Genomic DNA, 18,263 nt, shown 5'->3' on the forward strand with positions numbered 1-18,263 from the left:
GAAAACCAAATGTCTTCAGACGATGACAACGACGACGACGCCAACGTGATACCAATAAACGACCAAAAAATTTTCAATTTTTGCGGTCGTATAAAAATTGTCATAAGATATAGTACCATTGTATGAAGTTTCATTAAAATCCTTATCCCATGCAGAAGTACTTTTCTTTATAAGGTACCTTCACACCCTCACTTCATTGTAAGGACATAACATACATCTGACATTACTGAAATATTTCCCATCATTCACATAGATATAAGAAGATGTGGTATGAGTGCCAATGAGACAACTCTCCATCCAAGTCACAATTTGTAAAAGTAAACCATTATAGGTCTAAGTGTTCATCTTCGTGCAAAGTTTATTATAATTACTCCAATAATAATGGAGTTGTACAGTTTCTGGTAGGCAGATGGACAAGGCAATTCATAGGGTAAACACAACATAAGTTCTAAGTGAATAAGCACGATTTATTTGAAATATATACAATATAAAGATAGATTATCTTAACAAAAAAATGAGTTTGTTATGTATAAATTATAAGAAAAATTGAAAATTATTCAAGACAATCACAGAAAACAAACAAAAAATGTATTATTTGGTACTTCTTGAAAAAAATATATTAATGGAATCAAAGCTGTTAACAATGTAAATACAGTAAAAATTTGGAAAACTATAAGCATTTTTCATAGATATATTTCTCGCTATTTCACTCTCATTCAATAAAGGAACATTTTTGAAACAAAAAAAGGCAGTATAACCTCTAGCAATCAACCCATAAAACAGGTCATATTAGTACATGTACATAGTTATTAAATAATTGACAATGAACTTTTTCACATTATTTGCATTTTAGCATTTCCAGACAGCAAAATAAAGTACATTTCTTTAAAAGATGTTAAGCAATAAATATTTAACAAATTTAGAAAAGATGTATAATATTTTGCCATCAAAATATAACAGGGATGCATATAATTTGAAAAGAATTTAACAAAAGTTACATTGTATACATTAACCATGTACAAGAAATCTTCTATCAGGTTAAAATGACTGCAAGTGAACATAATTTTACAATTTATTTACCTTGAATAAAATCAAGATTGAGGCATCATGGAATGAATATAAGCTGACTTTTAACGCATTGAGTGTAAGCTGTAGAAATACTCACAATATATCATTGTCTACGGAACTGGCCAAAACTTCAATTAATAATATTATAATGTCAAAACTTCAATTAATAATATTATAATGTCAAAACTTCAATTAATAATATTATAATGTCAATCCTTATATAAAATATAGATAATTCATACTACATATATTTGGAATGCAATGCAAAATATTTCAGTGCCATAGCTGTTTGTAAAATGCTGAAATATTTGTTTCTATTCAGTCTTTCACATAATCTTACTTGTGTACAAACATTAGTGTAAAAGGCAAGGACAACACAGTACATTCCTAGTAGTTGAACTAATAACCTATACAACTGTATATCTATTATTATCATTGTTACCAGTATTTTCATTCATATTGGCAATATTTACAACAAACCTAAATGTCATATTGAGAATTTTCTTATTAAATGAGTTCTATTCTTCACCGTATCTGTGATCTCTTCACTTTTGGAATGAGTAATAAATCATGTCTGAATTGAGAATACCGTCTACATTAAACTACACAATAATGTTATCAATGTAAGAAACAGAACGTGACAAAACTCCATCGTGCAAATACAAGTCAACTATTCTTCGTTATAATAGAATAAATTACTGTAAGTTAACTATTTCTAACAGTCTACTTTTGAGACAGTCGGTTATCTAAGAGGATTTCTATATTCCTTTTAATACTTACAAATCAATACCTACAAATGCATTCTCTCCATGAAAAATATCTTGATTTTCCATCCCACACAATATTGTCATTTGAAAGTCTAAATATGGTAAATTCTAAGAAAGGTTTCTCAATTGTACACAGAATTCTGACGTATTGATGGCTAAATAATGTGTCATTAATATGAAATCATACTAAATTCTTGTAATCAATGACGAAAATAGATTCTTTTACAAAATTTGTAAATGCATGCACTAAATTAACAACTAAATGTTTTCAGTGTCAGTCTTGTAGGTAATTAACCTAATCCAGATTTGGCGAACTATTCAACATTAAAACTTGTGTACTGAGTGTAGACACATGTATCATTTTAAGATTAATGAGTACCAGTTCAGATGAAAAATTCTTAATCAAAATCAAATAACTTTATCATTTTTGGAATGCAAAATAAAAATCACAATTATGTCAAGTTAAGTTACAATATGTTTACACCTGTTATGTCAAAGGCATAAACTAATTATATAGTGCTAGTGAATTAATCAATTATATACAATATAATTAACTGATGACAATGTAGTACACAAATATATTGAATGTCACACATGTATTACAATAATACACATTGTAATACACTTATAAACAATGTAATTAATTGAGGCACAATGTAGTACACTAGTACAAAGTGTAGCACACTGATACACAATATTGAATGTATTATTACACTAGATTTCCACTATTGCATACTAGTAATTAAGTATTGATTGCATATATACCCTGTGTTAAATTAAATTAAATTTTCAATCATTAGTTTTTTATTCTACAAATTTAATCACATGACATAATGGAAGAAAGTAAAAAATCTTGTGACAATGTTGAAATGTATGCAGGAAGACTGGACTATATAATGCAAATAGTATAGATTTTAGTACTGGGTTACAAGCTTTGCATATTTTTAAAATTTATTTTCAAATTTGAAGCTTTGACTTGTTATGTTGATAAAAATCATCATTTATTATAAACCTGATTTAATAAAAAGATAAACAAAAATTCCTATCTAACTTGTACATTGCAATCTTTGACAATGGTTGAATATTGCTAAAAAAAGACAATTAATTCCTAAATGTTTTATTAACATCATCCCTGCTAGATAATCTGCATTATAATCTGAATTTCATGATCATGTCTAAGACTATCTTAAACTTATTTGAATCTGTTTCTGAAGTTTGTCAAATCAAACCTTCAGACTTTTAGAACTTTTTTTACCAAAGTAAAGCTAACCTATGATACTAATAAAAACCTATTTGTATTTGTCTCCCTGCATATCTTCAACATCAAACAAGCAATTCTCAAATGGAATGATATTGTACAAATGGATGTAAAAAAAATACAATTATGCTACTTAAAATATGAATGTTTTAATCTTTTACAAGTTGCATAAAAAAAAGTTAAACAGTTTTTCTCATCAACAAACTGTATTCATTCTAAATTTTCTCTATCACTAATTTTTTGTTTATGTTAACAATTTGAAATTTAAGGGAAAAAAACCCACTGTATATATGTGAAAAAAGTATGTTGTTATTGAGGTATGAATATGAAACTGCTTTGCACTAGACCTACATGCAAAGCCAAATTTTCAACATTGTCATATCTTCTATTGAATCATAGCAAAGTATGTCATCAATTTTTTTTTAAATCCATGAAATAAATATACTGTGCAATTTGTTTGTTGTATATGTTGGGTTGTTTTTTTGAGACAGGTTAAAATTATGAGTGATTTTAGATAAGAAGAACGGAGTTTTCATATAAATTCTATAGTAATCAATAGATAAAATTGTAACTCTTTTAATGAAAATAACAAGCCGATTAGTAAATTTCTATTTTAGCAGGGATCATATTATATATGATAATGCAATAATTATTTTAAAAAATAACAGCATAATATAAAATGAGCACAGCTGGTATTAAATAATGCATACAAAGGAATAGTTTTTGCCATTTTACATTTTTCATGGAATGAAAAGTCTTTCCGATGACATACATTTTCACAATAATAATAAATCTAATTTCCTTACAATTCACATTTCTTGAGTCATGGATTTTTAACAATGGAATGTAAAAGTTACAAATTATCTAGAGTTATTTCCCTTTGATAACTAACTTGGAGGCCAGCTCCAATCAAACTAGTTACTACTAAGATGAAAAATTCAATAGCAACAACATAAAGACTACTAAAATGATTGTTTGAATTAAAGTTTTTTTTAATTTAGGCAATACTTTGTATTTCTTTGAAAACAATTAAAGAAAATGCTGATGAGTTTGTATTAAACACTACTAAAATATTTTTAAATTAAAAGTTTTTGAATTGGGGTAATACTTTACAATTAAAGAAAATGCTGATTAGTTTGTTAAAGAAGATTTCTATTTTATCAGGAAACACAACATTATAGAGTTTGTGGTGGTCATGAATATTTCAGTTGTATCATAATTAAATAAAATTCTAACACCAGTATTATGACATGATCATACACATAAATGTGTCTTTGGTTGTCTCTTTGTCAAATAGTCAACATTAAAGCTTAGAAATGATTCATCGTAATGAACACATGTGACCTTTCAAAAATATAATAATTCTGTTAAAAATGAGAATATCTGGAATATTAATCAGAGAGATCAATGAACGCCATTTTAAGATTTTTGCCAGATCAATTGGTAAGATCAGAATGAGACATATTCAAATTGTAGTTACTGTCAAATAAACTGTCAACTTCTGCCCATCACCTTCGTTTACTACACTCCTACCCCACTCAAAAATGGAAAAAATTATGCAGATAAACCACCCTATTTTTCAGACTGACTATCCAAAAATCCCATTAATTTCCTTGACCTTTTGTGTGATTTCACTAGCCTATACTTTGGATATTTCTTATTGAGACATTATAAATCATATTTAACTTTGCTAAACACTGCAGATTATAATTTTATGTATACTTATATTCTTTTAAAATAGTGATACAGTAACAATTTTTTTTTATCAAAATAAAACAATATATTAAATTTACAAACATTTATAAACACAACAAATCTACATCTATCAAAAATATAACAAATACAATTACAACAAGCAGCCGTTTTAACAATTACCATGACAACCATCTGTCATGACAACAGATGACAGCAAGGAGCCATATTAAAAATTATGCTTCAAAACTATTTTTTCATCAGAAACAGGGATCTATGAACAAAATAAAACTTAGAATATGTTTCAAATTGAAAGTAACCCAATTTATTTTTTTGAGCATTTCAATGTGATTTGGCATCATTTTTACTAATCCAAAATTCTCTTGCTCTTGTAATAGCGGGAGAAGTTTGAAAATGTGATTGTGTTTGAGAATCATACAAACTTAATACTTTCAATGCAATACACATTGGTAAGTTTTAAAAAGGGCCTCAAAACTATATTTGTGTCATTTTTAATATTCATATATGAGGTAATTTTATGTCTGGAAATGTTCTTATACTTCATCCAGCTTACAGTAGCACTTTTTCTGAGCAAACAAATTAAATCAATTCATTCTGGTCAGTATTACTAAATGCAATATCAACATAATATAGGAGTTTTCTGGTAGTTTTAAACATAAAAATAAGAAGGTCTGATTGGGGGTGGGGTTGGGGGGTTGTGGGTCTTCATTTCAGTTTCCTTAATTTACAAGATCATTTTCTCTTTCTTTTCTTTTCATTTTTTGCCTTTCATTCTCCATTCCTTATATTTCAGTATTTTTGCCATTTATTCACATTTCTTGCTCATCTGTTAACCCCATGGAGACCCTCACTGTTACGAACAAAATTTAAGTCATTGTAAAAAATCCTTTTTAATGTGAACTGGAAAACAAATCCAACAAAAATGGCTGCATCGTTTTATGCTCATACAATACAAAAAATAGTTGTAAAACATAAGAAAAGTTAATCAAACAATAGCTGGAATGAACTGATTATCTGTTTTATACTTCACACAACACACAGAGACAGAAAGACGTTTAGCAATGACAATGGTAAGACTGTATGAGCTGATGAAAACAAAAGTAAATAAATAAATAAATAACTGTATGTTAAAATAACATGTCTGTTATACTAGAATCTGTATAGTTAATTGTACTGTCTTCGTCAGCTGGTTGTATATCCCTGTTCTCATAATCCTCAATTTCAACTTCTTCTTTCTTTGGTTCAGGTTCCGGTTCACTGAATGACATTCCAAACTGGAAATCTTCTGTTTGGTATTTAGATCTGTAATTCGTCAGTTCACCTGCAAATAATAATGTTAAAAAAGTTAAGGATGTATCCACATAGTCAGTATAATAAATAAGGTTTGACAATAACCTGACTTCAACGAATGTAATGCTACAAAGTCAATGGTAAAGAAGAAAATCCCTTGCAGTAGTGAATACCATGCGTTTAATCCCTTAAGTTTGTTCATATTAGTGAGGGTTAAGTTTCTTTGCTAGCAAAATACCCAAAAAATAACTTTAAAGCATATATACTGTGGATTAATTTATTTTCGTGGATTGTCCGTTAGTAAATGATGACTTTCCTTCTTTCAGCGCTAGAATTTAACATGGTTTTTCTTTCATATAAAAGATGTGTCAAAAGGTTGCTGTCCACTGATACTTCATGTCATATTAATTTAAATAATTGGAAACTTTGTGTATCTTAAAAATATGTTTTTAATTTAATTTGTCATTTGATAAATCAAAGTCAAATTGAATAATTTATAATTTTGGTATTCAATCAATCGAGTCATAAATGTCATTAAATTAAATAATTGTTTTTAATACAGAACTTTATTTTGAATGTTTTCAGCCCTATCATATAATCAGAATCCTTGTGAAAGTGTGATATAAATAGATTTCAAGTCATTTCATAAATCTTAAAACATGTAGTTCTAGGAAAATAGTCATAGAAATAGTTATTGCACAGTAGATCGTTATTTGTATGGTACCAATATTCTCGTCAATAAGATATATCCTTAGTTGAAAGGATTCCTTACTGAATATCCACAAAAACAAGATGAAAATTGTGTCATGCAGATACAAAACTCTGAAAGGAACAAGCTGTGGACTGTTGTTTAGAAAGTAATGCATCTAGACAAAAAAGGGAGCACTGATATATAATAAAGCACAATATATGTGCTGTAAAAGAAAGGACATTTATCATCATTCTGGTATAATCTGACAAGATGCTATAATTTGCATTTGCATTATAGTTTAGTTTAAACTGTATCATTTATACAACATGCATATTCAATAGTCTTGCAGTTTTGGCCAAGTGGTATATATATATATGTAATTTTCAAAACCTGAACTGGTAGGTAAAATAAATGAAGCTTTATAGATATAGGAAGTGGTATGAGTGCCAATGAGACAACTCTATATACATCTATAAGAGACAAAGTAAGTTTTTAACATCATAACAAAGAATGTAGAATTAATTTACCGTCTTCATCTTTGCTGATCCCTTAACTAAAGATAAAATTCAAATACTATAGTATATCACTGCTTATTGGATTGAGAGCACAGTTATATTCTTTTGGAGGGAAAACAATCAATATGTATAAATCAAAATCCTTAATAATCAAGGAGACCTGACTTAACTGTACACTAAAAAATCCTGTCAGGAGAGCCTTAAACTGAACCCTAAATATATAAATGAGCACCTGTTTAAATTTGGGAAAATTCTTCAGTCCCAAAGAAATTCAAATTAACCTTTTCTGCTGTATATTTTAATTTATCACAAGGGAATGACGCCTATACATTTCACAAACAAGAATGTGTCCATAGTACATGGATGTCCCATTCACACTACCATTTTCTATATTCAGTGAAAACTATAATTTGGCATTAAATTAGAAATATCATATCATAGGGAACATGTGTACTAAGTTTCAAGTTGATTGGACTACAACTTCATCAAAAACAAACTTGACCAAAAACTTTAACCTGAAGCTGGACAGTCACTGACGAACGAACAAACAGACGGACGAATGGATGGAGGAACGGATGCACAGACCAGAAAACATAAATGGTAGTACAATCAGTATAATCTTCTTTATTTTACTTCATTCTATGACCAAAGCAAATTTTAGACCTCTTTATCTTTTTATTCTGCATAGTTCAAAGTTTAATGCAGATAAAGTATTATTAAGTAATAATAGACGAAGTCTTGAAATGTGCTGTCACTGATGTGTTGTTAATTGGTATTTATAGTATTGAGTATTGGTTTATAAACTAGCTAATTATGGACGTTTCTTGCTCCAGGCTAAAACCTATTAGATAAAACATAATTATGATCACCTAAAGATGACAAGTACATGTAACTAGACATTATAAACAATTAATTTCTCATCTATGATTTAATAATAAATGGTGGTAATACATCTTCATTAAAACACTGATTTTGTTGGATAATACAATTTTTTTAATTACAGACATAAACATGTGAGACGTTGTCCTGATGTAAGATGATATCACAACATGTTCCAGAGGCTATCAATTTTGGTTACTTTACTTGCGAAATTCCTCTCCTTAATTTTTTAAAACAAAATAAATTACCTGAATTACTAATTGTTTTTTATAGTAATGTACTGAAACACCATTGTTTGAAGGAATATTTTTTGAGGAAACAGACAATCCTTCTTAAAGCAAGCTACCATATTACAACGAGTCTCCAGGAATATTAAATACAGAAACTTTTTGAGGAAATTCTCTTGAAGGATTTATTCTCCATAATTGAACAGTACAGATGAAGCCCAACTATTTAGAAACAACTTGTGATTACAGTCCATACTGATTGAAACTATTAATAGCATTGAGACGGGACACATAAACATATGTGACGTTGTCCTGATGTTAGATGATATCACGACATTTTCTGAAGGCTATAAATGTTGGTTACGTCACTTGCGAAATTCCTCTCATTCATTTAAACAAATTAAACTACATGAATTCTAATGTTTTATTGAAATGTACTAAAAGACCATTGTTTGAAGGTACAAAATGTATTAGTAAACAGACAATCCTTCATAAGACAATCTACTAGACTTCACAATGAGTCTACACATACTGAACCCCTTTGAGGACAATATCTTTGATCTTTTTATAATAAGAATGAACCAGGTTTTTCAGCGCAGATGACAGTGGCTGATCTAGAGAGAGGGTTCTGGGGTTGGAACCCACCCTTTTTTTTTATGATCAATGCATTCAAATGGGTACATATGGTTGGAACCCCCCCCCCCCCCCCCTTTGAAAATGGCTGGGTACACCCCTGGATGATGCCCAAATATCTAGAAACCACTTGTGATTAAGGTCCATACTTGTAGTCAAACTATTATTACTATTGATATATGAGTCACATGACAATAAGTTATTCCTCTAACCTATAGATAACATTTTAGACAATATTTTATCAATGATCATTGTTATACTGTCAAATGCCTTCAATCAAAACAATCAACTTCTTAAACATGATGAGTTGTATTTCACAGGGGAAATAAGAGAATAAAAAAAAAGAACATAAAAATTAAAAGCAGTCATTAGTTCTCAAACTATTTAATACACACATATATATTTAGACTTTTTATGACAACATAGTGTAGGTTTTATCGTTTGAAATTTGAAATAGTGCATGCCAAAGAATCTTAAATTTATGAATAAGAAGATGGTTAATCTAGTTTAAAATATCTCAGTTTCATCATAACACGATAAAAGTATGTTGTCCTATTTTCTGGTAGCAGATGCTTTGTACATCTAACATGTATCACCTGTTTTATAAACATTAAGGAATGTATTCTTAATATAGATTGAATTTTGATTATTTTTGAAACTATGTCTATATTTGTAAAATTATCTTTAAATTCTATTACTCTTTTTGTTTATGAAATTGGTCAATATCTTTTCATGCTTACTAATACTGATTTAATTTTGTAACTTTATAAATATAACATGTATTTTCCAGTTCACAATTTACTTATTTTTAACGAAGTACATTTAACAATTGATTTTTTAAGCATTGTAAAAAGTAAAAAATTAAATCCAATATCTTCAATTTATACAGTAATTTGACAGGACAGTAGAGCATATTTATCAAGGTCCAAACTAATAAACAATACATTTTTAACATACCAATAGATTTCTTATCGATGTACAATGTACATGTCTTAATCTGATCCATTATCTTACATATATGTAGTCACTAACTTATGTTTATCAGAAAGAATAAAATGTCAGCTTTCACCAAAACATAAAACTTCCCAAATATGTGCTTTGCCTTATCATCCTGTAGAACATTTTATGTTACCACTACACATTCAAGTTTTTTTTTTTTTTTTAAATATATACACCTAATACATGTAATAAATGCTCAGAATTTCAGAATTATAACTAACCATACCAATGAGCTAGCTGTCTATCAAATTTCAGATTTGCAACTAACCAGCCCAATCTGGTGTGTAAGCTTTGACATCATATACTATGGAATTGATGCTGTAGTTTGGTGTGTACATCATATACTTGGGGAATTGATGCGGTACAGTTTGGTGTGTACATCATATACTGTGGAATTGATGCTGTACAGTTTGGTGTGTACATCATTTACTTGGGGAATTGATGCTGTACAGTTTGGTGTGTACATCATATACTGTGGAATTGATGCTGTACAGTTTGGTGTGTACATCATATACTGTGGAATTGATGCTGTACAGTTTGGTGTGTACATCATATTCTGTGGAATTGATGCTGTACAGTTTGGTGTGTACATCATATACTTTGGAATTGATGCTATACAGTTTGGTGTGTACATCATATACTGTGGAATTGATGCTGTACAGTTTGGTGTGTACATCGTATACTTGGGGAATTGATGCTGTACAGTTTGGTGTGTACATCATATACTGTGGAATTGATGCTGTACAGTTTGGTGTGTACATCATATTCTGTGGAATTGATGCTGTACAGTTTGGTGTGTACATCATATACTTTGGAATTGATGCTGTACAGTTTGGTGTGTACATCATATACTGTGGAATTTATGCTGTACAGTTTGGTGTGTACATCATATACTGTGAAATTGATGCTGTACAGTTTGGTGTGTACATCATATACTGTGGAATTGATGCTGTAGTTTGGTGTGTACATCATATACTGTGGAATTGATGCTGTATAGTTTGGTGTGTACATCATATACTGTGGATTCGTTTATTTCGTTGTGTGGGTTTCAATTTTTATGGATTGATGAAAACTTGCACTTTCATGGATATTTGATTTGTTTTTGTTTTGTCAAACTCTACATACATTACAAGGTCTACAGAAAATAAGTAATTCCTTAAACATTTAAATTCGTAGTTCACCTGTATCAACGAAACCCACCAAAAGTGTTATCCAACGAATAATAATGATTCCTCAGTACTACATAGATCAGTGTGTTCCTTGGTGTAGCAGATAAAGTTCTGCAATTATGATAATACTTAATGTATATAGGTTAGTGTGGCAGCCGTGTGTAAGTTTGAATTCAGAATTACATGTTGTGAACAAATGTGCTGCATTCAGTGTATCAAATTTAAAGTTTAGAATGAACACTAACCAGCTGAGAGTCACCCTAAGGGTGTATTAGATTTAAGTTTAGCATTAATACTAACCAGCTGAGAGTCCCCCTAAGGGTGTATTAGATTTAATGGTACTATCTTCTCTTGGAGTAGTAGGTTCATCCACATCATCAGAAGATTCATCCCCTAATGAGCCTCCCAGGGACATGGTCACGGTTGTTTCCTCGTGTTGTTTTTTAGCTTCCACCTCCTCATGGGGATTCTGAGCGAGGTAATCATGAAGGGCAGCACCCTCTGACTGATATTCATGTAGTCTAGGATCTTCATGGAATTTTATCTTTCCCTAAAAAATAAATCAGATATTGTTGTATATCAGTAGTCATGGCAATAACCTTAAAACATAATGTCATGTGATAGGATATCCTCCATTTATCAACCTTTATCCATATTGTTGTATATGAAATATCAGTAGATGGCAATAACCTTAAAACATAATGTCATGTGATAGGATATCCTCCATTTATCAACCTTTATCCATATTGTTGTATATGAAATATCAGTAGATGGCAATAACCTTAAAACACAATGTCATTAAATGTGATAGGATATCCTTCATTTATCAACCTTTATCCATATTGTTGTATATGAAATATCAGTAGATGGCAATAACCTTAAAACACAATGTCATTAAATGTGATTGGATATCCTTCATTTATCAACCTTTATCCATATTGTTGTATATGAAATATCAGTAGATGGCAATAACCTTAAAACACAATGTCATTAAATGTAATAGGATATCCTTCATTTATCAACCTTTATCCATATTGTTGTATATGAAATATCAGTAGATGGCAATAACCTTAAAACACAATGTCATTAAATGTAATAGGATATCCTTCATTTATCAACCTTTATCCTACAATAAGAGCAAATTTTTGCACTATCATTTAGTATAAACCATAATATCTAATGTAAATTGGATATAACCTCTTGTGGATAACACCCTTATCTATTCCTTATAATCTTAGGCATCTCTAAATATGGCTGCTTGAAAAATTATTAACCAAAACACGTATTGAACACATCATTTTGCTCAGTACATTATGCGAACACAGCATCTTCCTATTTTACATTTTATATGATGTAGGGTTACAACTAAAGTACTCTTATTTATGTTATTTATGTTTTTCAAATATTTGTGTTACTAATTTAATGTCAATTTAACCAATACCTCAACTTTTCTATTGTTATGTATAAACCTAAACAAGGTGACCAACCCCACCCGCCTTAATATTAAATATGATCAAATTTTTATCAGTTCTCTAAAACACCATTTAACATGTACTTCTATGAATGCAATGCAGCAAACATAAATGCAATATTGAGTAAACAGCCATAAATTGATATGCAACTACAATATTGATATAATAACCTTATATAAAACAATTTTGTGACCTTGAGTTGTAAATATAAGCCTGACATATGGGATATACAATCTCTGAACTATTCAGTGTATACACAAACTAAGTATTAAAAAGAAATCAAATATTCACAAGTGAGAATTTACAATCCTTCAATATCCATGGGCAAACATTTTAAACATATTTATGTCTTGGACCTTAGTATCCAAATCACCATCCATGTAAAAATTACTTCGCTTATCTTGATGTTCGCTGTTTCCTGTGTTTATATATCAATTTGCCCATAGCATAAAAAATACTTTAAATTTGTAAACAAAGTTCATGTGAATGAGTAACTTAAATTATAGCATTTATAATTTCAAACTTCCCCTAATAGCATTGACATTTGTATTCTATGTATTTGTATGATGACATGTCATATTACATAATGCTCTCACTTCCTATATATTGAATTTCAAATTGTTTCTTGCAAATATTTTCCCTATACTTTTGTTAGGTATACAAAATTATAGTGTTTCAGGATTGAGCACAATCACATATCTTAATATTATACTAAGCTTTGACAAGACATGCATAGTTCTTCTATAAATCTTTTAATTTCCAATTTTGGCAATTTTTTGTTTATGATAATAGGGATTTTCTAATCTTTTTGTTTGTTTTTATTATAAATTTTAATTGTGAGGTAACTCTATACATACCCAGTACAACCAGAAATGGCCAATGTAACATGAAGCAAATTCAAAATGATAACAATATAAGGCTGTGGTACTCCAATCTCCCCCCCCCAAAAAAAAAACAATTAGAAAAAGACAGACTAGCAGATTACAATTCAATTACAAGACACATGCTTGTGTAGATAACACATACAAGAAGACATTAAGGTCACAATGATTCAAATAAATTGTTAATCCAAACTTTTGTCAACTATTGTAATTGTTACATAAATGCCTATAGATTATGGACATATTGACTTTAAGACTTGTGGTTTTACAGTACATGTACAATGATTTCCAGGTTTTACAGAACATGTACAATGATGTCCAGGTTTTACAGAACATGTGCAATGATTTCCAGGTTTTACAGAACATGTACAATGATTTCCAGGTTTTACAGAACATGTACAATTATTTCCAGGTTTTACAGTACATGTACAATGATTTCCAGGTTTTACAGAACATGTACAATTATTTCCAGGTTTTACAGTACATGTACAATGATGTCCAGGTTTTACAGAACATGTACAAAGATGTCCAGGTTTTACAGAACATGTACAATGATTTCCAGGTTTTACAGTACATGTACAATGATTTCCAGGTTTTACAGAACATGTGCAATGATTTCCAGGTTTTACAGTAAATGTACATGTACAATTAATGATTTCCAGGTTTTACAGAACATGTACAATGATTTCCAGGTTTTACAGAACATGTACAATGATTTCCAGGTTTTACAGTACATGTACAATGATTTCCAGGTTTTACAGTACATGTACAATGAATTCCAGGTTTTACAGTACATGTACAATGATTTCCAGGTTTTACAGTACATGTACAATGATTTCCAGGTTTTACAATACATGTACAATGGTTTCCAGGTTTTACAGTATTAAGAGTAATCAGTTTACACTGAGGACCACCACAATGAATTACATATAAGGTAAACATATGTCCACCTTTTTTAAATGTTTTTCCTTGATTTATCATCTTTTAAACTATATTCCCACATTATTTGCTGAGTCACCATTTTTTGTCCCAAAATAGCTTTAAATTTTGTGTTTTTTAAAGGTACAGTATCTGAACTTTCACCCTTTTTAATCCAATACTTTAAAGGTTCATTCACTAAGTAGTAGCATCTTCCTTACAGCAACCCATGTTAAAGTATAAATAATAAAACAAGATATGGCTTCACAAACATTAACATAACTTTTCAAAACAGGGAGCTCAGAGCTAAATAATTTAGATTCAACATTTTTAAGATTTATTCAGATTATTTGATACTTTAATTTGTAAACCTTGTGTATTTGGCATATATTTCTATAATTTGGTGTTGGCAAAACTTTCAACAGATTTCTTTATATTGATATCTCAAGTTTATCTACACCAGTTCTTTTATAAAACATAATTTGCAAAAAGAAACTCAAAAATATTAATAGTAATTATGAATCCGCCAGTATATTGGAACTATATATATCACACAAAAATGTATATCAAACATAGTTGTGACTTCAATCTTCAGACTTATTTGCGGACCTATATATATCACACATAAATGTATATCAAACATAGTTGTGACTTCAATCTATTGACTTATTTGCTTACAGTCAATTGTTTCATGTATGATCATGACAACATGAACTTATTAAAACATACTGATTAAATTAAGTCTTTGGATTATGAACACAGGCACTTGTCTCAGAAAAAAAAATTCCTATATACCAAGGTATAAGGTATAAAGGAATTTTTTTTTCTGAGACAAGTGCCTGTGATTATGAATCCAGGAAAACCCTCAGTATTAGTTTTAAATAAATGGAGAATGTGTCCATGGGACACAGATGAAGCCCCCTCTTACATGAAACACTATAAAGAGACATAACTAGAGAACTGAATTAAGTCACAAGACCCAAATTTGAACTTGATCTGTGTTTTATAGTTATTATCACTGTATATAAGATTCATAAAATTGATAGAGGCCAACTAAAGTCAGAGCACTGAACCAAACAATTATAAAGGTGCGTAACTCAGGAGTGGTAAAAATGATGCCACACAAATTTGAACATTCTTTATTAAACCACATTACCATGGTCATTATAATAAAAAAAAAAAGAAAAGGAAACAGTGAAAGCCTTTTTGTGAAATTCTGAATTATCCTTAATTTCAATTAGGATGGATTAAAAAGGTGTTAAATAACAGCACAAAATGTACAATATAGCCTTAAGCTTTGAATGTTTCATTGGTGATAAGAAGCCAGCAACCAAACAAATTGACCACATACCATAGAGATGAATGGGGTCTGATCAAGTAGACATTAATCTCTTATCAGATTACCAAAACATCTAATCAAGATTGTCTTTATATGTCCCCTTTGTCTCCCCATTTTACAATAGCACCCCACTTGTCACCTCTTTATAAACACCCTTGTAAACAATCACATGCAACACACTATAAAGAAGAAAATATATACCCACTCTTCAGACTACATGTATATAGTGACAGAGGTATTCAGATCTGAATGAGGAAGAATTTTATTATATAACTCTGTTGTCATATATAAATTAGATCTAGGATATCGATTTAACCATCAAACTTAGCGACAAAAAATATCTACTATTCAATCACTTAACAATAATGGCCACAACAAAAAAATCTAGTTTACCGTTAATTTATGAAAAATAACTTGTGATTCATGTCAAAGGCAAGATTATGCAGACCTTGTATCAAAATCAATACTATATACAACTGTAATAAAACTGTAACCAGTGCAATCTATCCCAGGAAAACAAATAATGTGACCAAAGTGTATAAAAACAGGTTTCCTTATTTGACTTGGATTCAATTGCCAATGTGATTACCTCTAGCTCTATAACTTGCCTTTTTCCATATAACATTTAACTAAACCTATTTGATCATTGTGAGAATCACAAGACACCATACATCTACAGGTACATTATAAAGCCAACACCCATCCAAGGAAATAACATATTTGTTCATCAACACTGAAAGTCTGCCACCCAGGATGTGGTTACAATAACCAGTTTTCAGTAACGATCATAGTATCATAAATAATTTGATTGGTCTTGACAGAGCAGTTCTACAGAAAAATAATATCTATCTACCCAATTATTGAACCACTGTTTAATTCATCAGGTAGCAATCCCAACCCCAAACCCCTTTTCATGTATTTTAAAGCTTATTCCATCAACAGAGGGGGGATTAAAAAGTAAATCTTTAGAAATTTTGTCAAATTCATATTCAAAACATATATAGTTTTGCTAATTGAAGTGACAATACATGTATGTCATGAATAAACGTACACATGAATATCAATCGCTCACTATGTGCATTATTCAGCCAGAGAGTTTATTTACCTTCTTTTTCACAGTACATGTGTAATGTTCATAAAATGATATCCTTTTTGTGATAGTTTTTTGTGTAAATCCAACAAAATAAGTCCTATTTTCAACTGGTCCCATAGACTCAGACTTCCAAATTAAGTGACATTTTGGCTTCCAATACTCCATACCATCCGACTGAACACCCATACCAAACGGACGTTAAAACTCCCAAGATACTTCCGACAGGTGACAAAGAAAACTTAAAATTGGAGCTATCAACAGCAAGGTAGCACTTATCTCTTCAGAAAACTGATAATTTGCAGTTTCACCTGTCTGTCCCCAAATTATTTGTCACATAAATGCTAAAAACTCTTACATCTAGTTTACATAATCAATCGTTTTATCTTGTTTCGACAAATTTTGTTTGGCTGGAAGGGGAAGCGATGGGCTGACTTTGTCTTGTACTCAAAAGTAAGATATTAGATAATTTTTCCGGCTAATTAAACAAAGAACAACTTTAGTGTTTTTATGTCCAGCAGACATAGACAGACCAGTAATGGTCAGTTAATTCAGTTAATAGGTAGTCTCAACTATTTGAATGTATGTAATTTAAATACTTATCATGCATGCTATGTTTACAATTTCATAATATAAATGTTTTTATTGATTTTCTGGCAAGTGGTCATTTCAATTTTAATTTTCTTTTTTCTTTTTAGTTGTTGATATTGTTCAGGCAGATCATGTTAATTTTAGACAAAACAAAGATTAGGTTACCTCAGAAATATTGATATAATTATGAGGGGGTCGGAGGGGTCCTAATCCCGAAATCCCAGGCTTAAAAACATGAAATAGGTCGCGAATTTAAAAAACAAATCCTGACATCCCCAAATTTCAAAGAAAAAAAATCCCATATCCCAGAAGGGTCAATCCCGAAATCCCGAGCTTAAAAACACCCAATCCTGACATCCCAAAAAAAGGTCCTGACCCTCCTCAATTATCCAATATCAACAGTTATCTAAATAATGTTAGAATAAATTGAAATGACCATTTGTAGGCAAAAAATTTAAAGAACACATCTATAAAAATTAACCATACATATACAAAATCATACATACCATTAGAAAAATGAAATTTTAATTAAATGCACATATTTGACAAAAATGAGATAACATTTACTTCTACAGAAAACCTAGAAAAAGGGATGATCTGATGATTTTGAAAGCCAAAATCTTGCAAAGGACCAAAGAATGGAAGAAAAGTGCATTGAGTTATCTGTCTTGATTAAGATGCTTTAAATGAGTCATTTGCAGTCTACCATTATAAAAAAAATCTGAATCTGAGCAGTCTTGTAAAACAGAAATGGTAATATTAT

General features: G+C 30.0%; 1 protein-coding gene across 2 annotated transcripts in view; it reads right to left on the reverse strand.

Moving 5' to 3' along the window:
* Positions 1–453: 453 nt before the first annotated feature.
* LOC139511378 (triadin-like) overlaps positions 454–18,263 on the reverse strand; it is a 28,945-nt gene continuing 11,135 nt past the window's right edge. Inside the window, exons 2-4 of one of the 2 annotated variants that reach the window (XM_071298054.1) lie at positions 11,510–11,759; positions 7,315–7,340; positions 454–6,127 (exon numbers count right to left, since the gene is read on the reverse strand). In XM_071298054.1, coding sequence (XP_071154155.1) covers positions 6,119–6,127; positions 7,315–7,340; positions 11,510–11,759 — 285 coding nt within the window. In that variant the 3' untranslated portion in view covers positions 454–6,118. The remainder of the gene's footprint in view (positions 6,128–7,314; positions 7,341–11,509; positions 11,760–18,263) is intronic. The other variant, XM_071298052.1, reaches the window with a different exon arrangement.

This window comes from Mytilus edulis, chromosome 2, assembly GCF_963676685.1.
Source record: "Mytilus edulis chromosome 2, xbMytEdul2.2, whole genome shotgun sequence".
Classification (NCBI taxonomy): domain Eukaryota; kingdom Metazoa; phylum Mollusca; class Bivalvia; order Mytilida; family Mytilidae; genus Mytilus; species Mytilus edulis.